The sequence below is a fragment of the Tachypleus tridentatus genome, chromosome 3 (assembly GCF_004210375.1).
Source record: "Tachypleus tridentatus isolate NWPU-2018 chromosome 3, ASM421037v1, whole genome shotgun sequence".
NCBI lineage: Eukaryota > Metazoa > Arthropoda > Merostomata > Xiphosura > Limulidae > Tachypleus > Tachypleus tridentatus.
Window position 1 is genome coordinate 111475140 of NC_134827.1, and position 27476 is coordinate 111502615.

A 27476-nucleotide genomic window follows, 5' to 3' on the forward strand; every position below is an offset into this window, starting at 1 on the left:
AAAAAGATTATGCATTGTAAATAAAGAACATATAAACAGAGATTTATTTAGGTACTCTCACCTGGACATCAGAACTTACTTTAACACCATCTAGCAACAATATATGTAATTATGAATGATCACGAAGTTCCAGCTACGTGACCAGATTATTAAAATAATCGAATTGAAGTTGTTATAATGTATGTGAACTACAACCACCGTAACGTACACGTTCATTTGGAAAACAAACAGTTTATTTTCAAGTGAAGATTACTCTTGTATTTAGTTTACGAAACAAGAAACCAGGTAGGCATGTGTCTTACATTACAATATTCATCGCGTAGTTGAACAGAAACAAATATACAGAAAGAGGCTAGTTTTACGAAGACAACAACGCCCAATGGGATTACGGCAGCTTACGTCATCAGATACGTCACATACGGAACTATAAAGTGACGAAACTTCCATGTTGTTTGCCATTATTTTACGGTTCAAAATGTTTACGTTGCGATATATGACTAAAACTATCATTTCTTCGTTCTCTGGAGCTATAAGGACTCCACTGTACAGGTACGTACGCTGGTCTTGTGTTGTGTAAACATGAATTATTTATATACGTATTAAGGTTACTGATATTATGTTTATATAAATATTGACATTGTGAAGTGTTTGTTTGTTTTTTTTATAGAAATTAACACTTTTAGTGTGCATTATGTTTAGGTAAATATTAATATTTTGACTGTATGTTCTGTTTATATAATTTATCCCGGACGAGTCTTCAATTTATTATATTACGTACTCTACGTATTACTGTTTCAAATAACCAGGAACATGAATTTGAATTTAGAATTTAATTAACACTAATATGTACGAAATTTACGATATTTGTCAGCAAGATTGACACACGCAACAATTTTCTTTTTTAACACAAATATATTTTAATATACAAACAAAAAACAATACAATTTATAATAACGGTTATTACTAATAGTTATTGCAAATGATGGTTGACTATATAGCTTAATATAATTAGGCTAATGAGATAGATAGGTTGAATAGATAGTTTAATATAATTAGGTTAATTAGATAGATAGGTTGAATAGATAGTCTAATATAATTAGGTTAATTAGATGGATAGGTTGAATAGATAGTCTAATATAATTAGGCTAATTAGATGGATAGGTTGAATAGATAGTCTAATATAATTAGGCTAATTAGATGGATAGGTTGAATAGATAGTCTTATATAATTAGGTTAATTAGATAGATAGGTTGAATAGATAGTCTGATATAATTAGGTTAATTAGATGGATAGGTTGAATAGATAGTCTTATATAATTAGGTTAATTAGATAGATAGGTTGAATAGATAGTCTGATATAATTAGGTTAATTAGATGGATAGGTTGAATAGATAGTCTAATATAGTAGGCCAATTAGATGGATAGGTTGAATAGATAGTCTTATATAATTAGGTTAATTAGATAGATAGGTTGAATAGATAGTCTGATATAATTAGGTTAATTAGATAGATAGGTTGAATAGATAGTCTAATATAATTAGGTTAATTAGATGGATAGGTTGAATAGATAGTCTAATATAATTAGGCTAATTAGATGGATAGGTTGAATAGATAGTCTTATATAATTAGGTTAATTAGATAGATAGGTTGAATAGATAGTCTAATATAATTAGGCTAGTTAAATAGATAGGTTGAATAGATAGTCTAATATAATTAGGTTAATTAGATAGTTTAAGATAGTTTAGTTAATTAACTGTTTTCTACCGATGATTATATTTAATATCCTCGTAGAAATTCTAACGTTTGAAATAATTCACTGAAGTTGAATAGTTTGTAATGTTAGAAATTGATAAATGTTTCCAGTCAAATTCTGTAGTTTTCCGATTAATAAGAATTATAACAAAGGCTGTGTTCATATGGATAGTAGTATTCATGTGTAATATTATGATTTTATAATTTTGGTACCATTTATACTGTAAATGTACATCATTACTATATAGATAATGCTTATTAAAATCCAACACTCTGAATTTCACCTAGTGGTCAGTGTGTGCACTGTCCAATATATGATCTACTTAAAGATGCTTTAAGTTGCGAATTTGTTGTGAAGGTGACCTTAATCCTTTTGTTGGGTTCAAAGTTCTTGTGGTGGCGGGGGGTTTGAAGGTTATATAGAGGTTTTTAACCAGTTTACATAGAAGTCGACATTGAGGTTAAAAATTCCAACCGTTAAGAATTTACTTAATAAATATATTACCAGAAACCTTTCTGTGAAATATACTACCACCAACATATCTGTGAAGTGTACGGACTTAGCGCGTGAATATACTACCACCAACATATCTGTGAAGTGTACGGACTTAGCGCGTGAATATACTACCACAAGTATAGTTTTGCTACGGACGTACTATAGACATATGACACCGTAAAGGTAAATTCGGTGGTCATTTTATTTCACCATTGGTAGATATTAAAAACACTTGTTCGCATGTCCAGGTCATGATAGGTTTTAGTTCAGAAGTGTTTACAAGACAGACTATACTCTGATCGTGTCAAACAATATACTTGTCACCATTGCAACGCTACCGAGCTTTAGTTTGTTTACAGCATACCATGTGAATAATTCTTAAAAAATGTTATCTTTTAACGTAATGTTAATATTAAGATCATAATTATCTCTGTTGTTTACAGGCTTTTAGCGACCAATCCAGAAAAGTTTAAAATTAGCTATAACTTTGGTCACGGAGACAGCGTTCTTATCGGATCCACTATTGGTCAAGCTTTAAACAAAGTATCTGACAAAATTGGTAACCAATTAGCTTTTGTTTTCTGTCATCAGGATATCCGTCGCACTTTTCTGGAGATTAATCAAGAAGTAAGTTATTTGGTGACGTATTTATAGAATATTATAAGCCTAACATCCAATTCTATCATACTAAATGTGTTGTTAACGTATTTATAGAATATTATAAGCCTAACATCCAATTCTATCATACTAAATGTGTTGTTAACGTATTTACAGAATATTATAAGCCTAACATCCAACTCTATCATACTAAATTGGTTGTTAATGTATTTACATAATATTGTAATCCTAACATCCAACTCTATGTCATTTTAAATGTGTTGTTAATGTACTTACATTGTATTATAAGCCTAACATCCAATTCTGTCATTCTAAATTTGTTGCTAATGTATATATAGAATATTATAAGCCAAATATCAACCTCTGTCATTCTAAAGGTGTTGTTAATGTATTTACAGAATATTATAAGTCTAACATCTCATTACATGACTTGTAATAAATGTAAATGTGTTGGTCATGTATTTCCGTACTGTACAAAACCTGATATAGGGACTATACTTTTAAATATAATGATTCATCTATAGTTAGATATACTGTAATGTAAATGACATTCTCCATATCTTATTGCAGAACCAAATCTGAAATGTTTGGATAATCCACATACTTTTGGATATCTTGTATATTTTGGTAATCTTTCCTGTCGTATATTTTGATAAAGCAGATAGCTTCATATGTTTGGATAATCTGTATAAGTCTATATAAATTCAGAAGTTTCTTGAAGGTAACATTTATTTAAATAACATTTTCTACATCTGTAAATTCCTAAGACAACTATTCTCGTAATTTGGTAATGTTCCATTGTTTGCACCACAGACAGATCAGCTAGCAGCAAGTTTCTTAGAGCTTGGACTGAGACCTGGAGAACGTCTGGCAATTTGGAGCACCAACTGTTATGAGTGGGTTCTAACTCAGCTGGCTGCAGCTAAAGCTGGACTGGTACTAGTAAGGATATTTGATATTATCTTTAACTAAAGTAATATTTTGAAACATCTCTATCTTCACAAACATGAGATATATGAATTTAAATTTACATCTGAATATAGAGTAAATAAGAGATTATTTTGTAACGTGTACTAATATATGTTAACATATACTCATGGATTTGTTAACATAAACTTACTTTTGTATGTTGTGTGCTTTAATATTAACATCAACATTCGTTATCTCACTACTGATTAATTTTTGTAACATAACTTTTGTGTGTTATGTTTTCTGTTCCAGGTCAATATCAACCCTGCCTTCATGCCTTCTGAACTAGAATACTGCTTTAACTTGGTAAGGTATTACAGTTCGTTTCTTTGGTATAAAACTAGAATATTATTACAGCTGTAGTTAGTAACAATGTTGAATAAAAAAACGGTGATATGTGATAAAATGGCCAAAGAAGATGACATACCATAAAGTTAGGTGATAACTGATCTTTATATAGTAAAACCTCTCTAAGCCGAAAACTGCATAGGGCGGAAACCTAACATAGGGACAGAAATATCAAAATTATCTTTCATATTTCTCCTATAAAAGGCCTTCTATATATAAGGTGGAAAATTATCAATAGGCAAGTGGTTAAAATTCTTAACTTCTATGAAGTGCGCAGTTGAAGGAGGACTGTTTAGTCTTCGAGCGCCCCTGGTGGTTAATATATTAATCTTATTCCTAAACAAATTCCAGAATTGTGTGTGTGGAACCTGCGTAACAGAAAACTATCTTTCATCTATCAACAAGTAGAACATGAGTCAAGGCGGAAAAATGTTTTTGGTTAAATATTAATTTCTTATTTAATTAATAATTTCTTCAAATATTAATAAATTATTGTTTAATTAATAATTTGTTTAAATTATATTCTCGCACATTTTGTTAAGTAAGTATTGGTTAAATATATTCTTTTTTCTACCGTAATTATTTTTACAGCTAAATTAGATTCATGATTCGTAGAAATACATTAATGTCTTAAAGTTCTACTCTTTAAATAATTTCTCTCTTCCCTAATTTTAAAATTTAGGGAAATTTACCTTGGGTAATAGATAAAAGTGAAAATCTGTGCTGTTTCAAAAATGTAAGGAAGAGTCAACTTTGTGTGGAATGGAAAGTGAATAATAAAGTGTGGATGACAAGTGTTATATCAGAGTAATTTTTGAACAAATTAAACATTAGAATGGAACAAGAAAATAGGAATATTCTACTTTTCCTAGATAATACAACTTGTCACCCAAAAGTTCAACATTCAAATGTTCGTTTAGTCTTTTTACCTCCATGTATAACATTAGTTCTGAAGCCACTAGGTAATGGAATTATACAGTGTATATAATTAAAATACAGAAAACTGATGCTTCAGCATATTGCAAACATGGACAACTGTAAGAGAGCATCTCAAGTAATCATGAAAACTGACGTGTTAGATGTAATTGCATTTTGAAGTCATTCAATCAAATGCGTAAAAGATGAATACGTAATAAAGTGCTTTCAAAATTGTGGATTTATTCTTGATAATGGCGGAGATTGTGGAGAAGTTGTTTGTTATGACGCTTTTAGTGAAATCCAAACTCTGATTGATGTAGATGATTCTGTGAATGTGGAAAGTTTTGTGAACGTTGAAAGGAATGTTTTAACAGAAACTGATTTAAAATCTGTAGTAGAATCTCAAGATGGTAACAGTATGAGAGATTCAAAAATGAACAAAATGGAAAAGATAGTGAGGAAATAGAAATTCATACTTCATCGCCAGTGTTAAGTTGTATTAATTCTATCAAATTGTATGTAAAAATGAAGTGGAAAATGAACTTCATGAAAAGGCCGTAGAATTAATGTTCTATTTTAACCGCATGAGAAAGTCCATTAAAAAAAAAACGAAACAGTTCAAATTGGTTTGTTTGTTTTTCAATTTCGCACAAAGCTAACTGTGCTAACTGTCTCTAATTTAGCAGTGTAAGACTAGAGGGAAGGCAGACTAGTCATCACCACCCACCGCCAACTCTTGGGCTACTCTTTTACCAAAGAATAGTGGGATTGACCGTCACATTATAACGCCCTCACGACTGAAAGGGCGAGCATGTTTGGCGCGACCGGGATGCGAACCCACGACCCTCAGATTACGAGTCGCACGCCTTAACACGTTTGGCCATGCCAGGCCGTTGAAATTGGACATTTTCTTCAAATAAATTTGATTAATATTTTGTGAACTTGTATATATATTTTGAATGTCTGATTTTGTTCTTATTCTAATAAATATAACATAAACAGTATAATAATTTTATTCACAAACGTCTTACTTCCCTTGAGTCAAGGAAGTGTAACGTTCCGCTCAAACATTACATATACCGTATATAACATATTTGAAAATGTCTACAGACGTTTCTATAATTTCTGATTATAAATTGATGTTCTGTCAGTAAGCCAGTGTTTCAATTGTTTTATATACAGTAGTGTACAAAATGTTAGGATAAAGTCAAAAATTAGATTTCAGGCTACTTTCATAGAACAAAAGAAGATAAATCACAGGTGAAACATCAATGTTTTATTTATCTTCATATTTAGTACAACAGTGGAAATGTTTGAGTTCAACAAACAGTTAATAGTTTGTATGTCCACCTTTTACTTTAATAACTGCAGACAGACATTGTTGTAACATCTAATTAAAGTGTCCTTTGATATTTTACTACAAATGTCTCTAATACATTCCCATAAAGTTTCTTTGGAAGTAACTTTTGATTTTTTAAGTTTTTGATTTATCAAGTTCCTAATATGGGTTGTGACTGGGACTCTGTGGGGGCAATTGTTTGACTTGAATGACTCCAGCAGCTTCTTTCTTAGCTAAGAGATTTCTACACAGGTTGGATATACGACATTATCTTCTAGGTAGTATAATTCTTTACCAATAATACGCAAACCACTGTGTATACCATGATGGGTCAGTATCTGATGGTCCATTATTTCATCTATTTTCAAATATCTTCTGTTACCTCAACAGAAAAAACACACTGAAACCATTACACTGCCTCCCCCATGCTTCATGGTAGGTGATCTACTGACAATTATCCACGCTTTGTTGGGCTGTGGCATGACAACAAAATTTCATATATGGTTTAAACGCTGTTTTTGTCAAGGTTTTTTAGTGGAGTGCCATTAAATTGGTTTCTTCTAGCATATACTGGTACCATATGCTAGCTTCTTTCTATATTGTTAAGACACCACATTGGGTACCATGACAATTATTTCAGACCCTAAATTTAATCAGTATGTTCATTCAAGCAGAACCCTTATGACATACCCTTGATACAAGTATATGGTAATTATAAATAATGATAAATGTTCTCACCTTGACTCATTCAGTTGTCAACATAAATCAGTGAATCATTACAATAGTTTTTAAATTTACATTCTGTAATAGTATAGAACAATTAACTCCATTAACTGGAGAGAATGACAAAACATTCTCTTGTCCTAACACTTTAGAACAGTACAGTACATATATACATGTCCCATTCTGTGAGCAAGATAATATTTTCACTGTTTTATGTATATATATACTTTCTTTACAACTGAAATAGTAAATAGAAACATTCGATATTCTTTATGATAATTTACTAAGATGAAGGACCTTTCATATATAAAATCAACACCTAAAATACAGTTAAAAGATGAACAAACTGTTCTACCTTTCTAGACCTCTTGTAAAGTACTGATTGATATGATTGACTTAAAGAAAAGAACTTAGGATATATTTGTGTGTTTATATATATATACACTTTGTTTACCAATAAAATACTATATATTAACTTTCTACATTGTTTACAACATTTTACTAAATTAAAGTACGTTTTATGTATAAAATCGAATCACTTGAAGAGATGAACAAACTGTTCTACCTTTCTAGACCTCTTGTAAAGCACTTATTGCAGGAGAATCTTTCAGAAAACAAGATTACTTCCAACAGTTGTGTTCTGTTGTACCAGAGATTATATCATCCAAACCAGGCCAGATTAAAAGTAGCAGGTAAGGTAAAGACATTATAGATTATAATGTTGAAACCAGGCCACATTAAATATAACAGGTAAGTAACAGTAAAATATAGATTATAATGTTAAATCATGCCACATTAAATGTAACAGGTAACTAATAATATAATATAAATTATAATGTTAAACCAGGTCATATTAAATGTAACAGGTAACTGGTAGTCCACATCACTTGTTAAAATATTGTTATAAACAATTTATATTGTTTGAACACATCTCTGTCATACAAACATTGTCTTATTTATTTTGTAGATATTTTTAAATACTGATTATTGGTATATCATGGACTTACATATTATATGAAGTTAGTAATATATTTTATAGTTACTGACATAATAACCATCATATAATATACTGATGTCTATATTCACTGTTTATTCTGCTTCAGATGTCCAGATTTACACACAGTTGTCATGTTGACAAAGAAGGACTTTCCGTAAGTAACCAAATAAGTTGACCACATCATAACTGATTTTAGGATATTCTATACTTCTGTCAGGATGTGAAAATATTTACTTTAAGAGAAAAAAAATGAAATGTTAGAATGAAGATATAAATAACGGTACATAAAATAGATAACAAAACCATATGTCTTTCTTACCGTATTTGTATTTATCTTAATATTACACTTGACAAAATAGTATTCTATTACTAAGTATTAAATTTATTATCAATTTAGCGGAGTTTACAAGTTTGACGATATTCTAAGTGCCGCAGGAAACGAGAAATTGCGACAAGTGAAGGAGCTGGACTCCAAGATTCAGTTTGACGATCCAGTTAACATTCAGTTTACATCGGTAGGAGTTATTGATGGCCATAAAAGATAAGACATCTTTATCAAAAGATAGTGACATCTGTATTTAAATATGTCATGTTGAACCTAATTCAAAGACAATTTTTCATATTATACACCTTTAGAATGGCAAAAAATATATATTAAACTTATCATATTGGCTATTGCAAGAAAGACTTTAAAATAATAAAAAAACAGTTTTGTCTGTTGTCTATGCCTTCAAATTGACGAACATGTGTTCTTTTCAGGGAACAACGGGAAAACCCAAACCAGCAACACTTTCTCATTTTAATGTCATCAACAATGCCGTAGTCTTTACCAACATACTTATAATACCAGGAGTGGTAAGTATTGTTATACCAGAAGTGGTAAGTTTTGTTATACAGGAGTGGTAAGTATTGGTATACCAGTATACTTATAATCCCAGGAGTGGTAAGTATTGTTTTTAAGTACATCTTCACAACCATCTTGTAATACCAGTAGTGGTGAGTATTGTTGTAAACTACACCTTTACAACCATCCTGTTATACCAGGAGTGGTAAGTATTGTTGTAAACTACACCTTCACAACCATCCTGTTATACCAGGATTGGTAAGTATTGTTGTAAACTACACCTTCACAACCATCCTGTTATACCAGTAGTGGTGAGTATTGTTATAAACTACACTTTCACAACCATCTTTTATACCAGGATTGGTAAGTATTGTTGTAAACTACACCTTCCCAATCATCCTGTTATACCAGTAGTGGTGAGTATTGTTGTAAACAACATCTTCACAACCATCCTGTTATACCAGGAGTGGTAAGTGTTTTTATAAACTACGCCTTCAGAACCATCCTGTTATGCCATCAGTGGTAAGTATTGTTGTAAACTACACCTTCACAATCATCCTGTTATACCAGGAGTGGTAAGTATTGTTGTAAACGAGTGTTGTGCAACTGGTATCATCAAGTTTTCAAATCATTATTCTGTTATTAGCTTGCACATTTATCTAATGATAAAATTTTGTAAGTCAAGGGTAAGATATAGTGTTTTTATAATTTACTGTGTAACCTTTAGTTAGTGAAAAGCCAGACAATCATGGTTTACATTCATTCATAAACATATTGTGGTAATAAGGGTATTACCACAATATGTTTATGAATGAAATCTCTGTTTCAACACACTTTAGTTTAAAGTTGTAGATGGTCTTATATAAGAACACCTTAGATGCATAGACTGAACTATCTGACTTTGTTATAGGAAGTCCTTTAGCAGTTACAGTTATATGTGGTTTTGATTTTGTTTCAGAAACCAGTGGATTGTGTTCCCATACCACTATTCCATTCCTTTGGTTATGTTGGCAGTGTTATCGCAACTATTATTCACCAGAAAGTATCTGTGTTTCCTTCGTCTTTTTTTAACCCTGTGGCGACATTGAAAGCTATTGAAACAGAAAGGTAAAGTTCAGAGATAAACTATCTTTTGTTGTTCATATTCAGAGACTGTTATTTGTTAATGATGAAATAACATCCACACGTGTGATTAGTGATGTTATAATAACTTTAACATTGATATTAAAACGTAATAAATACGATTTAAAAAGCGAACTTTGCTCTTCTATGTAAAATATTTTCTCAACCCAAACGAGCCGTTTTTGCATATATATTTCTCTACAAGTGGGTTTTCTTGACATCACTGAAAGCGTAATAAATGTTTACTATGGATGGTTGTTTAAAAGAAATCAAAGTCGAAGTAGACGATATTTTTAATATGTGTTTCAGTAGAATGAATTGGATTCCTGTTTCATCCACTATCTCTACTACAGTACATATATTTCTGTTAGGCCACCAAATACTTTCTTACAAGTAAGTAAGTGGCTAGGTTGATGTCAAAGTTTTTCACCTTTTGTGGGTAACTAATACACTGAATAATTATGATTTACAGCTCAGTTAGGTTTATCTGTTTTAGAAGACAAAGATATTTTGGAATACAAGAGAATTAAAGTTATATTTGTTGAATTATAGAAGTCTAACTTATTAAAATCCTTTCAGTCTATTTTTGTTTTAGGCCATTTGTCTATACATTATAATACAGATGGAATATCTGACTGTTATAATTAGATGGAATATCTGACTGTTATAATTAGATGTTCACTTTTCTAATCTCTATTGTTATACTTTAGATATCTCTCCTTATATACAGCATTGTTATCATAGTTGGTTGAACCGTTGTTTTCAACACTGTTTAACTTTCAACACATCTTCTCACACACTAATAATTGGTATTTTTTACTATGTCTGTATTGCCATAGAAACATATTGTATTTACAAATAACGTGTAGATATTTCTCACATTATAGCAACTGTTGTTCTTTATCCATGAAATCTTTATTCTCCATCTTTATGACATTATAGCAACTGTTGTTCTTTATCCGGACAATCTTTATTCTCCACCTTTATGACGTTATAGCAACTGTTGTTCTTTATTCAGACAATCTTTATTCTCCACCTTTATGACATTATAGCAACTGTTGTTCTTTATCCGGACAATCTTTATTCTCCACCTTTATGGCATTATAGCAACTGTTGTTCTTTATCCGGACAATCTTTATTCTCCACTTTTATGACATTATAGCAACTGTTCTTTATGCATAAAAACTTTATTGACCATTTTTATCACATTACAGCAACTGTTGTTCTTTATCCAGACAATCTTTATTTTCCATCTTTATGACACTATAGCATCTGTTGTTCTTTATCCAGACAATCTTTATTCTCCATATTTATCACATTATAGCAACTGTTGTTCTTTATCCAGAAAATCTTTTTTCTCCATCTTTCTGACATTATATAAACTGTTGTTCTTTTCCAGAAAATCTTCATTCTTCATCTTTTTGACGTTATATCAATTGTTGTTCTTTATCCAGACAATCTTTATTCTCCATCTTTATCACATTATAGCAACTGTTGTTCTTCATCCAGACAATCTTTATTCTCCATATTTATCACAACATTTTCTCTTTTTATTACAGACTTTCAACTCTCATTTTGACAAGCAAAACTTTTACAATTATTTATGTCTTTTGGCTAGACATCAGTGTGACAACACCATTTTTTTATCAATCATTTCTGCCTTCTGGCTTGACGTCAACATGACAACACCATATTTATATCAGTAATTTCTGTCTGCTGGCTAGACATCAACATGACAACACCCTATTTATATCAATAATTTCTGTCTTCTGGCTGGACATCAACATGACAACACCCTATTTATATCAGTAATTTCTGTCTTCTGGCTGGACATCAACATGATAACACTCAATTTATATCAGTAATTTCTGTTTTGTATCATTTTTTATTGAAGCACTATTTTCAGAAGTTGTTATCATATTTTAGATGCACTCTTGTTATGGGAACGCCCACCATGTTTGTTGACATTGTCAATCACCCGGATGTTCAAAAGTTTGATCTCACAACTCTTCAAGGGGGTAAGTGAATGGTTAATAATTTTAGTTGTAATGGATGCTAGATGGCACTGGGGTGTAGCTTTTGATTTTGGAACTGATAAACTTGTGTTTATTGATTACTCATCATTTTAAGTTGTGGATTTTTCACTAAGCATCAGTTTATCACTTGGTATAGATAGTTAGTGGTAGGATGTTATTGATTGGCATCCCACTTGGTATAGATAGTTAGTGGTAGGATGTTATTGATTAGCATCCCACTTGGTATAGATAGTTGGTGGTAGGATGTTATTGATTGGCATCCCACTTGGTATAGATAGTTAGTGGTAGGATGTTATTGATTAGCATCCCACTTGGTATAGATAGTTGGTGGTAGGATGTTATTGATTGGCATCCCACTTGGTATAGATAGTTAGTGGTAGGATGTTATTGATCGGCATCCCACTTGGTATAGATAGTTGGTGGTAGGATGTTATTGATTGGCATCCCACTTGGTATAGATAGTTAGTGGTAGGATGTTATTGATTGGCATCACACTTGGTATAGATAATTAGTGGTAGGATGTTATTGATTGGCATCCCACTTGGTATAGATAGTTAGTGGTAGGATGTTATTGATTGGCATCCCACTTGGTATAGATAGTTGGTGGTAGGATGTTATTGATTGGCATCCCACTTGGTATAGATAGTTGGTGGTAGGATGTTATTGATTGGCATCCCACTTGGTATAGATAGTTATTGGTAGGATGTTATTGATTGGCATCCCACTTGGTATAGATAGTTAGTGGTAGGATGTTATTGATTGGCATCCCACTTGGTATAGATAGTTAGTGGTAGGATGTTCTTGATTGGCATCCCACTTGGTATAGATAGTTAGTGGTAGGATGTTATTGATTGGCATCCCACTTGGTATAGATAGTTGGTGGTAGGATGTTATTGACTGGCATCCCACTTGGTATAGATAGTTGGTGGTAGGATGTTATTGATTGGCATCCCACTTGGTATAGATAGTTGGTGGTAGGATGTTATTGATTGGCATCCCACTTGGTATAGATAGTTAGTGGTAGGATGTTATTGATTGGCATTCCACTTGGTATAGATAGTTGGTGGTAGGATGTTATTGATTGGCATCCACTTGGTATAGATAGTTAGTGGTAGGATGTTATTGATTGGCATCCCACTTGGTATAGATAGTTGGTGGTAGGATGTTATTGATTGGCATCCCACTTGGTATAGATAGTTAGTGGTAGGATGTTATTGATTGGCATCCCACTTGGTATAGATAGTTAGTGGTAGGATGTTATTGATTGGCATCCCACTTGGTATAGATAGTTGGTGGTAGGATGTTCTTGATTGGAATTTTTCCCTCTGTTTTGTAGCTCAAAATGAGATATGTTATTAGGTATTTTTAGTAATTTTACTATTAATAGAAATTCATTTATAATCTTAAAATAAATCTCTTCATGATAAAATCACACAATTCTAGTACATTTGTGTAATCAAAACGTCTTAGCTTTGACACATTTAGTCTTTTAAAGAAACATTTTTCAAGACAAGCTTTCATTGTTTAGAGTAATGTTCAAACTCTCACCATCCTGGATGAAACATTTAACACTTAAACTCATTAATAACATTGTTTTGTAATTGCATACAGATTATTACTTAATTGTAAGAACTGTGTTACTTTCAGTGCTTATCGGAGCGTCCCCATGTCCGGTACAGCTGTGGAAGGATATAGAACAGAAGTTGGGTGTAACAAACCTCATTGTAAGTTTTTAATCTCTTTCACAGTTATGTGAAAACAGCAATTTAGTTATCATTATAAAGTACGTATTATTGAACTCTGATAGGTCATTTATTATATATTTTTTTACAATATTCTATTTTTAAACATTTTCATTTTCACATAAGTAAAGGTAAATGTTAAACAACATTAAAATTTAAAACTGTAACACAAAACAAAATCCAATAACATAAACTAAAGCTCTTTCTTTTCGCTGTGTAATTAGATCATCTCCATTTTAGGATATCTGTCTCTTGAGGTAAAAATTAAAGATAAAACTCAAGACATGATAACGTACAAACACTATAATAATTGGAAGAAAGACGTAAATGTAATTGTATAACATAATAGTCGATATATAAACGAAGGTTATGGTAGAGAAAATATTAAGAAATAATGTTATAACAAGGAAATAAGGGATATGAAACAATATAAAATAATATTAGAAGTGTAAAACAAGGTTATGGTAATCATAAACAATATAAAATAATACTAGAAGTGTAAAACAAGGTTATGGTAATCATAAAACAATAAAAAATAATACTAGAAGTGTAAAACAAGGTTATGGTAATCATAAACAATATAAAATAATACTAGAAGTGTAAAACAAGGTTATGGTAATCATAAAACAATAAAAAATAATACTAGAAGTGTAAAACAAGGTTATGGTAATCATAAAACAATAAAAAATAATACTAGAAGTGTAAAACAAGGTTATGGTAATCATAAAACAATAAAAAATAATACTAGAAGTGTAAAACAAGGTTATGGTAATCATAAACAATATAAAATAATATTAGAAGTGTAAAACAAGGTTATGGTAATCATAAACAATATAAAATAATACTAGAAGTGTAAAACAAGGTTATGGTAATCATAAAACAATAAAAAATAATACTAGAAGTGTAAAACAAAGTTATGGTAATCATAAAACAATAAAAAATAATACTAGAAGTGTAAAACAAGGTTATGGTATCATAAAACAATAAAAAATAATACTAGAAGTGTAAAACAAAGTTATGGTAATCATAAAACAATAAAAAATAACACTAGAAGTGTAAAACAAGGTTATGGTAATCATAAACAATATAAAATAATACTAGAAGTGTAAAACAAGGTTATGGTGATCATAAAACAATAAAAAATAATACTAGAAGTGTAAAACAAGGTTATGGTAATCATAAAACAATAAAAAATAATACTAGAAGTGTAAAACAAGGTTATGGTAATCATAAAACAATAAAAATAATACTAGAAGTGTAAAACAAGGTTATGGTGATCATAAAACAATAAAAAATAGTAGTAGAAGTGTAAAACAAGGTTATTGTAATCATAAAACAATATAAAACAATACATCGATTAAAAATATGAAGACATGAATAATAGCGAACAGTTGTTATTATTTTATTTCATATTCACAAGATAAATAAACAATAGAAAATATTAACCTTCACCAAATTGAATAACATGTTTAAATGTTTTAAAATAAAAGCATCGTTATTCTGTTTTTATTAACAATTTACAATATTTTATTTGATAAAATTGTTTGTTAATTTCTTATATAATTTTATTATTTTACACTTTTAGGTATTTCTTAATTTCTTACCTTGAAGTTAATAGTTAAATTTCAATTCTAAACATCAGTCATAAAGAATAAATTTAACCTTATTCAACAAACATTCTTTGTAGAGATATGAGACAAATTCAAATACTGATCATCTCTCTGGAGTTTCATCACTTCCATATAATATAAAGAAATAATTCATTCTGTAAAATATATTAATGTATTGTATCTGTCACTCGGAGAGGTAAACTGATTAAACCCATTGTATTCTAAAAACCTTCTCAGAATCTTTGTACAAAATATGAACTCCAAGCAGTTGTAGCACCTGGTTTTTGAGTAATTGGAAAATTAGGGCGACATTTAGTATCAACTTGTAACTGGTAGACGTACGATATCAATACTACGAAAATAATGTGGTATTCAAGCCTTTTTCCTTTGAATTTGAGGCCCGGCATGGCCAAGCGTGTTAAGGCGTGCGACTCGTAATCTGAGGGTCGTGGGTTCGCATCCCGGTCGCGCCAAACATGCTCGCCCTTTCAGTCGTGAGGGCGTTATAATGTGACGGTCAATCCCACTATTCTTTGGTAAAAGAGTAGCCCAAGAGTTGGCGGTGGGTGCTGATGACTAGCTGCCTTCCCTCTAGTCTTACACTGCTAAATTAGGGACGGCTAGCACAGATAACCCTCGAGTAGCTTTGTGCGAAATTCCAAAACAAACAAACAAACAAATCCTTTGAATTTGAATGATTTCTAGAAAAACTTTGTCAGAGGAGTTACCATAATCTTTTATTGTCCACAGAATGCATATGGAACAACAGAAAATAGTCCAGGGATCTGTTCAACACGTCCAGATGAGAGACTGGACAAGAAATACCACACAGTTGGAACACCACTTGATCATGTTGAGGTAACTGTAAAATATTACTAAACACGCTAAGGTTTTAGTAAATTTATTATGTTCTATAATCACGTCATAGGTGTGTCATGAACTAAACATGCTGAGATCCTTGTCAGTGGATTGTATACTTTGATCTCATCAAGGTGTACCATAAACTAAACATGTTTAGTGTCATCTGTTCAATCAAATATCAATACATACAAACTGTAGTTCACATGTTCATGATATGTACCTGTTGTATTTTACAATCTGTACATTCGTCCTCAGGTTAAAATAGTGGACAATGATGGACGAATAGTTCCGGTCAACAAAGAAGGAGAACTGTGTACACGTGGCCATATAACGTTCTTGGGATACTGGGGTGACAAGGAACAAACTGGTCAAGTCTTGGATGATGCACGTTGGTATCACACTGGGTAAGACATAAACAACTTGGATTTGTCCACTTCATTCCACTCTGATCCTTCAACTTTCTTCTTGTAACCTGTTCTGTCTGTAACTATTATTACTGTACTGCTAGTACTGGTTAGAAACTGTTGTTGTTACTGACCAGACTATTCTGTTAGTTCTGGCTAGGAACTATTGTTGTTACTGACCAGACTATCCTGTTAGTTCTGGCTAGGAACTATTGTTGTTACTGACCAGACTATCCTGTTAGTACTGGCTAGGAACTGTTCTTATTACTGACCAGACAATACTGTAAATACTGATTAGGAACTGTTTTTGTTATTGGCCAGACAATACTGTTATTACCGGCTAGGAACTGTTGTTGTTACTGACCACACAATATTCTTAATACTGGCTCGGAACTGTTGTTTTTGTAGTACTGTAAATTATCAGGTCATGAAGTAATAACTCTCTCCCTCTGGCAATCAAACTTCTGAATTAAAATATTGAAAATATTGTTTACAACAATACTAATAATCCGATGTTTACAATATAACACAGATATTGCTGTGATGGACGAAGGTGTTATTTAGTTTTTTATGAAAGATAACTAACCGTCAACATTCTATATATTAGTAATCGAATGTTTACAATATAACACAGAGATACTGCTGTGATGGATGAAGATGGCTACATCAGTATTGTTGGTAGAATTAAAGATATGATCATTAGAGGAGGAGAGAACATATATCCTCGGGAGATTGAAGAGTTCCTCCATGGGCATCCAGATGTCGCTGAAGTACAGGTGAGTTTTCCAGAAGAGTGTGTTATTTTCAAATTTTATTTTGTTCATGTAATATTAATATTAAACTATTTATGTCATTGAAGCAATAAAAGTAGTAGGTTTAATAAAAATTAAACCACACAGCATTATTTCTTTTATATCGTTTTAATGAGTATCTTACAAATTTCAAATTAAAGTTGTATAAAAATAGCAATATTTTTGCCTGTCACATGGAGAAGACTTTTCTGTGTGTGTTGCGTGATACCATTGGAATTCATGTTGCATTTCAGGATGATAATATTACCAGCTAAGTAATTCTTTTAGTTTGTGAATTAAAAATCTTAAACCAGAAACAATATTTCAGGTTTATCTCTTGTCCCTGAGTTGAATGTAAGGAAAAACATTAGTAAGAAACAAGTGAGCAATTTAGTGTAATTTTTGTTAAGCCTAATGGATGAAAATTTTCGGTTCTCGTCCACATTGCTGTTTCATCTTTGTATTGACTAATTAACATGTTGATTTCTCATGTATAGGATTAGTTTCAATGTTACGTGTACCATGCTGTTAAACGTAGCATGTTGATCTGTTTGTTTTGAATTTTGCACAAAGCTACTCAAGGGCTATCTGTGCTAGCCGTCCCTAATTTAGCAGTGTAAGACTAGAGGGAAGGCAGCTAGTCATCACCACCCACCGCCAACTCTTGGGCTACTCTTTTACCAACGAATAGTGGGATTGACCGTCACATTATAACGCCCCACGGCTAAAACGGCGAGCATGTTTGGCGCGACGGGGATGCGAACCCGTGACCCTCAGATTACGAGTCGCACGCCTTAACACGCTTAGCCATGCCGGGCCTCATGTTGATCAAATAGTATAGATAGGCTTACCATACGTCCCGGTTTGAGGGGTCTGTTCTGGTGTTCCGTTTGGTTTACTAATTTGTCCTGGTTGACAATGAATTGTCTCGAATGTCCCGGTTTTTGATAAAAGACATAAACTCCAAAGAGGATAAACGGAAAATGTTAAAATCTTCAAAGACTCTAACCTGGTGTTGACAAAACTAATTTTTAAAGTTTCATTTTATTAGTTGATGGGTAGAGGAAGCCATAGTGCTGTAGCATGCAAATTTTCAAAGGTATTGCATCAGACGAAATTCACAGACGGCTCATACGGTACATTCACAAGTATAATGATTCCTCAGTGTACAAGTATAATGACTCATCAGTGTACAAGTATGATGATTCCTCAGTGTACAAGTATCATGATTCATCAGTGTACAAGTATAGTGATTCATCAGTGTACAAGTATATATTGAATTCATGAATTCAATGATTCATACGGTACATTCACAAGTATAATGATTCCTCAGTGTACAAGTATGATGATTCCTCAGTGTACAAGTATCATGATTCCTCAGTGTACAAGTATGATGATTCCTCAGTGTACAAGTATCATGATTCATTAGTGTACAAGTATAGTGATTCATCAGTGTACAAGTATAGTGATTCATCAGTGTACAAGTATAATGATTCATCAGTGTACAAGTATAATGATTCATCAGTGTACAAGTATAATGATTCATCAGTGTACGAGTATAATCACTCATCAGTGTACAAGTATTATGATTCATCAGTGTACAAGTATAGTGATTCATCAGTGTACGAGTATAGTGATTCATCAGTGTACGAGTATAGTGATTCATCAGTGTACGAGTATAGTGATTCCTCAGTGTACAAGTATAGTGATTCATCAGTGTACAAGTACAATGATTCCTCAGTGTACAAGTACAATGATTCATCAGTGTACAAGTATAATAATTCATCAGTTTTTAAGTATAGTGATTCATCAGTGTACAAGTATAATGATTCATCAGTGTACAAGTATAGTGATTCATCAGTGTACGAGTATAGTGATTCATCAGTGTACAAGTACAATGATTCATTAGTGTACAAGTATAGTGATTCATCAGTGTACAAGTACAATGATTCATCAGTGTACAAGTATAATAATTCATCAGTTTACAAGTATAGTGATTCATCAGTGTACAAGTATAATGATTCATCAGTGTACAAGTACAATGATTCTACATTGTTCAAGTATAATGATTCCTCAGTGTACAAGTATAATGATTCACCAGTTTACAAGTATAATGATTCATCAGTGTACAAGTATAGTGATTCATCAGTGTACAAGTATAATGATTCATCAGTTTACAAGTATAATGATTCCTCAGTGTACAAGTATAATGATTCATCAGTGTACCAGTATAATGATTCACCAGTTTACGAGTATAGTGATTCATCAGTGTACGAGTATAATGATTCATCAGTGCACAAGTATAATGATTCATCAGTGTACAAGTTTGATAATTCCTTAGTGTACAAGTATAATGATTCATCACTTTACAAGTATAATAATTCATCAGTGTACAAGTATAATGATTCATCAGTGTACAAGTATAGTGATTCATCAGTGTACAAGTATAATGATTCCTCAGTGTACAAGTACAATGATTCATCAGTGTACAAGTATAGTGATTCATCAGTGTACAAGTATAGTGATTCATCAGTGTACAAGTACAATGATTCATCAGTGTACAAGTATAATGATTCATCAGTGTACAAGTATAATGATTCATCAGTGTACAAGTATAATGATACATCAGTTTACAAGTATAATGATTCATCAGTGTACAAGTATAATGATTCAACAGTGTACAAGTATAATGATTCCTTAGTGTACAAGTACAATGATTCATCAGTGTACAAGTATAATGATTCACCAGTTTACAAGTATAATGATTCATCAGTGTATAAGTATAATGATTCAACAGTGTACAAGTATAATGATTCCTCAGTGTACAAGTATAATGATTCATCAGTGTACAAGTATAATGATTCACCAGTTTACAAGTATAATGATTCACCAGTGTACAGGTATAATGATTCACCAGTTTACAAGTATAATGATTCACCAGTGTACAAGTATAATGATTCACCAGTGTACAAGTATAATGATTCAGCAGTGTACAAGTATAATTATTCATCAGTGTACAAGTATAATGATTCCTCAGTGTACAAGTATAATGATTCATCAGTGTACAAGTATAATGATTCATCAGTGTACAAGTACAATGATTCATCAGTTTACAAGTATAATGATTCCTCAGTGTACAAGTGTAATGATTCATCAGTGTACAAGTGTAATGATTCCTCAGTGTACAAGTGTAATGATTCCTCAGTGTACAAGTGTAATGATTCCTCAGTGTACAAGAACAATGATTCATCAGTGTACAAGTACAGTGATTCATCAGTGTACAAGTATAGTGATTCATCAGTGTACAAGTACAATGATTCCTCAGTGTACAAGTATAATGATTCCTCAGTTTACAAGTATAATAATTCATCAGTTTACAAGTATAGTGATTCATCAGTGTACAAGTATAATGATTCATCAGTGTACAAGTATAATGATTCATCAGTGTACGAGTATAGTGATTCATCAGTGTACAAGTACAATGATTCATTAGTGTACAAGTATAGTGATTCCTCAGTGTACAAGTACAATGATTCCTCAGTGTACAAGTATAATAATTCATCAGTTTACAAGTATAGTGATTCATCAGTGTACAAGTACAATGATTCTACAGTGTACAAGTATAATGATTCATCAGTGTACAAGTATAATGATTCACCAGTTTACAAGTATAATGATTCACCAGTTTACAAGTATAATGATTCATCAGTGTACAAGTATAATTATTCATCAGTGTACAAGTATAATGATTCATCAGTGTACAAGTATAATGATTCATCAGTTTACAAGTATAATGATTCCTCAGTGTACAAGTATAATGATTCATCAGTGTACAAGTGTAATGATTCATCAGTGTACAAGTGTAATGATTCATCAGTGTACAAGTGTAATGATTCATCAGTGTACAAGTGTAGTGATTCATCAGTGTACAAGTGTAGTGATTAATCAGTGTACAGGTATAGTGATTCATCAGTGTACAAGTACAATGATTCATCAGTGTACAAGTATAGTGATTCCTCAGTGTACAAGTACAATGATTCCTCAGTGTACAAGTACAATGATTCATCAGTGTACAAGTATAATAATTCATCAGTTTACAAGTATAGTGATTCATCAGTGTACAAGTAAAGTGATTCATCAGTGTACAAGTACAATGATTCCCTAGTGTACAAGTACAATGATTCCTCAGTGTACAAGTATAATGATTCACCAGTTTACAAGTATAATGATTCATCAGTGTACAAGTATAGTGATTCATCAATGTACAAGTATAATGATTCATCAGTTTACAAGTATAATGATTCCTCAGTGTACAAGTATAATGATTCACCAGTTTACGAGTATAGTGATTCATCAGTGTACAAGTATAGTGATTCATCAGTGTACAAGTACAATGATTCATCAGTGTACAAGTACAATGATTCATCAGTGTACAAGTATAATAATTCATCAGTTTACAAGTATAGTGATTCATCAGTGTACAAGTATAGTGATTCATCAGTTTACAAGTATAATGATTCATCAGTGTACAAGTACAATGATTCCTCAGTGTACAAGTATAATGATTCCTCAGTGTACAAGTATAATGATTCACCAGTTTACAAGTATATTGATTTTTCAGTGTACAAGTATATTGATTTTTCAGTGTACAAGTACAATGATTTTTCAGTGTACAAGTACAATGATTTTTCAGTGTACAAGTACAATGATTCATCAGTGTACAAGTATAGTGATTCATCAGTTTACAAGTACAATGATTCAGCAGTTTACAAGTATGATAATTCCTTAGTGTACAAGTATAATGATTCATCAGTTTACAAGTATAATAATTCATCAGTGTACAAGTATAATGATTCATCAGTGTACAAGTATAGTGATTCATCAGTGTACAAGTGTAATGATTCCTCAGTGTACAAGTACAATGATTCATCAGTGTACAAGTATAGTGATTCATCAGTGTACAAGTATAGTGATTCATCAGTGTACAAGTACAATGATTCCTCAGTGTACAAGTACAATGATTCATCAGTGTACAAGTATAGTGATTCATCAGTTTACAAGTACAATGATTCATCAGTGTACAAGTATAATGATTCATCAGTGTACAAGTACAGTGATTCATCAGTGTACAAGTACAGTGATTCATCAGTGTACAAGTATAGTGATTCATCAGTGTACAAGTATAATGATTCATCAGTTTACAAGTATAATGATTCATCAGTGTACAAGTATAATGATTCATCAGTGTACAAGCATAATGATTCACCAGTTTACAAGTATAATGATTCATCAGTTTACAAGTATAATGATTCATCAGTGTACAAGCATAATGATTCATCAGTGTACAAGCATAATGATTCACCAGTTTACAAGTATAATGATTCACCATTTTACAAGTATAATGATTCATCAGTGTACAAGTATAATGATTCATCAGTGTACAAGTATAATGATTCCTCAGTGTACAAGTATAATGATTCCTCAGTGTACAAGTATAATGATTCATCAGTGTACAAGTACAATTATTCATCAGTTTACAAGTATAATGATTTCTCAGTTTACAAGTATAATGATTTCTCAGTGTACAAATATAATGATTCATCAGTGTACAAGTGTAATGATTCATCAGTGTACAAGTGTAATGATTCATCAGTGTACAAGTACAATGATTCCTCAGTGTACAAGTACAATGATTTCTCAGTGTACAAGTACAATGATTCATCAGTGTACAAGTATAATGATTCATCAGTGTACAAGCATAATGATTCACCAGTTTACAAGTATAATGATTCATCAGTTTACAAGTATAATGATTCATCAGTGTACAAGTATAATGATTCATCAGTGTACAAGCATAATGATTCACCAGTTTACAAGTATAATGATTCACCATTTTACAAGTATAATGATTCATCAGTGTAGAAGTATAATTATTCATCAGTGTACAAGTATAATGATTCCTCAGTGTACAAGTATAATGATTCCTCAGTGTACAAGTATAATGATTCATCAGTGTACAAGTACAATTATTCATCAGTTTACAAGTATAATGATTTCTCAGTGTACAAATATAATGATTCATCAGTGTACAAGTGTAATGATTCATCAGTGTACAAGTGTAATGATTCATCAGTGTACAAGTACAATGATTCCTCAGTGTACAAGTACAATGATTCATCAGTGTACAAGTATAGTGATTCATCAGTTTACAAGTATACTGATTCATCAGTGTACAAGTACAATGATTCATCAGTGTACAAGTACAATGATTCATCAGTGTACAAGTATAGTGATTCATCAGTGTACAAGTACAGTGATTCATCAGTGTACAAGTATAATGATTCATCAGTGTACAAGTATAGTGATTCATCAGTGTACAAGTATAGTGATTCATCAGTGTACAAGTATAATGATTCATCAGTGTACAAGCATAATGATTCACCAGTTTACAAGTATAATGATTCACCATTTTACAAGTATAATGATTCATCAGTGTACAAGTATAATGATTCATCAGTGTACAAGTATAATGATTCCTCAGTGTACAAGTATAATGATTCCTCAGTGTACAAGTAGAATGATTCATCAGTGTACAAGTAGAATGATTCATCAGTGTACAAGTACAATTATTCATCAGTTTACAAGTGTAATGATTCATCAGTGTACAAGTGTAATGATTCCTCAGTGTACAAGTGTAGTGATTCATCAGTGTACAAGTGTAGTGATTCATCAGTGTACAAGTGTAGTGATTCATCAGTGTACAAGTGTAGTGATTCATCAGTGTACAAATATAGTGATTCATCAGTGTACAAGTATAGTGATTCATCAGTGTACAAGTATAGTGATTCATCAGTGTACAAGTATAATGATTCCTCAGTGTACAAGTATAATGATTCCTCAGTGTACAAGTATAATGATTCCTCAGTTTACAAGTATAATGATTCCTCAGTGTACAAGTATAATGATTCCTCAGTTTACAAGTATAAAGATTCCTCAGTGTACAAGTATAAAGATTCCTCAGTGTAGAAGTATAATGATTCATCAGTGTACAAGTGTAGTGATTTATCAGTGTACAAGTGTAGTAATTCATCAGTTTACAAGTATAATGATTCCTCAGTTTACAAGTATAATGATTCCTCAGTTTACAAGTATAATGATTCCTCAGTTTACAAGTATAATGATTCCGCAGTGTACAAGTATAGTGATTCATCAGTGTACAAGTATAGTGATTCATTAGTGTACAAGTATAGTGATTCATCAGTGTACAAGTATAATGATTCCTCAGTGTACAAGTATAATGATTCCTCAGTGTACAAGTATAATGATTCCTCAGTTTACAAGTATAATGATTCCTCAGTGTACAAGTATAATGATTCCTCAGTTTACAAGTATAAAGATTCCTCAGTGTACAAGTATAAAGATTCCTCAGTGTAGAAGTATAATGATTCATCAGTGTACAAGTATAGTGATTTATCAGTGTACAAGTGTAGTGATTCATCAGTTTACAAGTATAATGATTCCTCAGTTTACAAGTATAATGATTCCTCAGTTTACAAGTATAATGATTCCGCAGTGTACAAGTATAATGATTCCTCAGTGGGCTGCTATTAGCGGTACGTGCGTAATAGCAGCTACACAAGAGGCAGCATATGGAAAGCTTTCTTTGAGCATGTGTTTGTGATTTCTTTATTTATTACAGTATTTATTATATTAGTCATAGGTACATGATGAATGATTTTCGTTCTTTTATTTTAGAAGTTAATCCTAGTCATAGTGTCCAAAGCTGGTAATAGAAAGTGCACATTCAACAGTGAATTACAAAAATATGTGGCAAGGAAGACAGAGTGAAATGTTTGCAATGTTCATCTTAGTTCTTTGTTCCATTCACATAGTGACCACTTTGCAATGTTCATCTGAGTTCTCTGTTCCATTCACATGATGACCACTTTGCAATGTTCATCTGAGTTCTTTGTTCCATTCACATGGTGACCACTTTGCAATGTTCATCTGAGTTCTCTGTTCCATTCACATGGTGACCTCTTTGCAATGTTCATCTGAGTTCTCTGTTCCATTCACATTTATGCAGACATAAAACACCACTTAAAAAGTGCTAAACATGCAGATGGTCTTTCAGTAGCTGCTCTAAGTTTAAAAGTTGATGTGTTCTTCAAAAAAACTTGAGCTTGAAGAAAGTGACTTGTTAATAGCTGCAAAAACAAGCAACCTTTTCTTATGACAGTGCGATCCATAACATAAGCTTTAAAACAGATGATTGCTTTTCCAACCTGATAGCAAAGTTATTTGAACCAAAGCTCAGCTCTTTCAGAACGAAGAATGAGGCTATTATTTTAAATGCATTTGTTCCTTTAGCAGCAGAGGAATTGAAGAGAGACTTAGTAGAGGCTCAATTCATTTCACTTACAGCAGATGCTTCAAATAAAAAAGATGCCAAAATCGTACTTATCATGGTACTATATGATTTGCACCATGATTTGCCAGAGGAAAGAGTGAAAGTGAAACTTTTAGACTTTCAGTCGGTTTCTGGAGTGACATCAGAAATTTGGCGAATTGCTCGATGTGTCCACTGTAAAAAAACATGATTTATCAGAACAAATGTTGGTTATTGTAGTGACAAATACAATACAAATTTTGAAGGTGTAGAGGGAAAAGGCGAAAACAATGTATGTAGTCGATTGAAGTTTATTGTGGATGTTGGTTGTGGTGTTCATATTGTACATAACTGTCTCCAAACTGCAGTTGATGTCCTTTCTATTCAAGTGGAAAGCTTGGTGGTCAAAATTTACAAGTATTTCTATATTTACATTGTACGTGTTACACACCTAAAAGAATTCTGTGAGTTTGTAGAAATTGAGTACAAGAAGGTTCTCCAATATGAAAATACGCCATTGGAAATACGTCTTTGTTACCAGCTGTTGAGAAAATTCTCCAGACTTATGAAGGACTGAAGTCTTATTTAAGTTCACAAGAATAGTTCACATTGTTGATAAAATGACTTTTAGAGAGTAAATGTGGAGAAATGTATCTATGGTGTCATCATGGACAACTAGTCTTGTTCAACAAAGTTGTTTTAGCCATGGAGAAAGTAACTCAAGTTATATTGTTGCAGAACTAAAAAGTTGGAAACCAACATGAATGATGCAAAAAAACAACTCAGTGTGCTAGATGGAGAGGGAGGATGCCAGGTAGACTTGATGATTAGGAAGGAAACATACTCAGTGTGCTAGATGAAGAGGGAGGGTGCCAGGTAGACTTGATGATTAGGAAGGAAACATACTCAGTGTGCTAGATGAAGAGGGAGGATGCCAGGTTGACTTGATGATTAGGAAGGAAACATACTCAGTGTGCTAGATGAAGAGGGAGGATGCCAGGTAGACTTGATGATTAGGAAGGAAACATACTCAGTGTGCTGGATGAAGAGGGAGGATGCCAGGTAGACTTGATGATTAGGAAGGAAACATACTCAGTGTGCTAGATGAAGAGGGAGGATGCCAGGTAGACTTGATGATTAGGAAGAAACATACTCAGTGTGCTGGATGAAGAGGAGGATGCCAGGTAGACTTGATGATTAGGAAGGAAACATACTCAGTGTGCTAGATGAAGAGGGAGGATGCCAGGTAGACTTGATGATTAGGAAGGAAACATACTCAGTGTGCTAGATGAAGAGGGAGGATGCCAGGTAGACTTGATGATTAGGAAGGAAACATACTCAGTGTGCTAGATGAAGAGGGAGGATGCCAGGTAGACTTGGTTAGAAAAAAATTTACCTGTTTTTATGATGCTGTCTGTCTTATATTGAGATGTTGGAAAACAGTTTGGCGGTTGGAAATACATTGTTTAGATGAAAAACAGTGTTTTCTTGTGGTCTAACATAGAAGCAGCTGCTGAAA

At 32.2% G+C, this 27476-nt stretch overlaps 1 protein-coding gene across 5 annotated transcripts in view; it reads left to right on the top strand.

Moving 5' to 3' along the window:
* The first annotated feature begins 392 nt into the window (after positions 1-392).
* Positions 393-27476, top strand: part of LOC143247760 (medium-chain acyl-CoA ligase ACSF2, mitochondrial-like) — a 33260-nt gene continuing 6176 nt past the window's right edge. For 2 of the 5 annotated variants that reach the window (XM_076496199.1, XM_076496198.1), the window contains exons 1-15: positions 393-549; positions 2690-2873; positions 3678-3806; positions 4086-4139; positions 7735-7853; positions 8265-8312; positions 8556-8673; positions 8918-9013; positions 9961-10109; positions 10434-10517; positions 12051-12142; positions 13808-13884; positions 16263-16370; positions 16629-16777; positions 17412-17553. In XM_076496199.1, coding sequence (XP_076352314.1) covers positions 446-549; positions 2690-2873; positions 3678-3806; positions 4086-4139; positions 7735-7853; positions 8265-8312; positions 8556-8673; positions 8918-9013; positions 9961-10109; positions 10434-10517; positions 12051-12142; positions 13808-13884; positions 16263-16370; positions 16629-16777; positions 17412-17553 — 1653 coding nt within the window. In that variant the 5' untranslated portion in view covers positions 393-445. The remainder of the gene's footprint in view (positions 550-2689; positions 2874-3677; positions 3807-4085; positions 4140-7734; positions 7854-8264; positions 8313-8555; positions 8674-8917; positions 9014-9960; positions 10110-10433; positions 10518-12050; positions 12143-13807; positions 13885-16262; positions 16371-16628; positions 16778-17411; positions 17554-27476) is intronic. The other 3 variants (XM_076496200.1, XM_076496201.1, XM_076496202.1) reach the window with 3 other exon arrangements.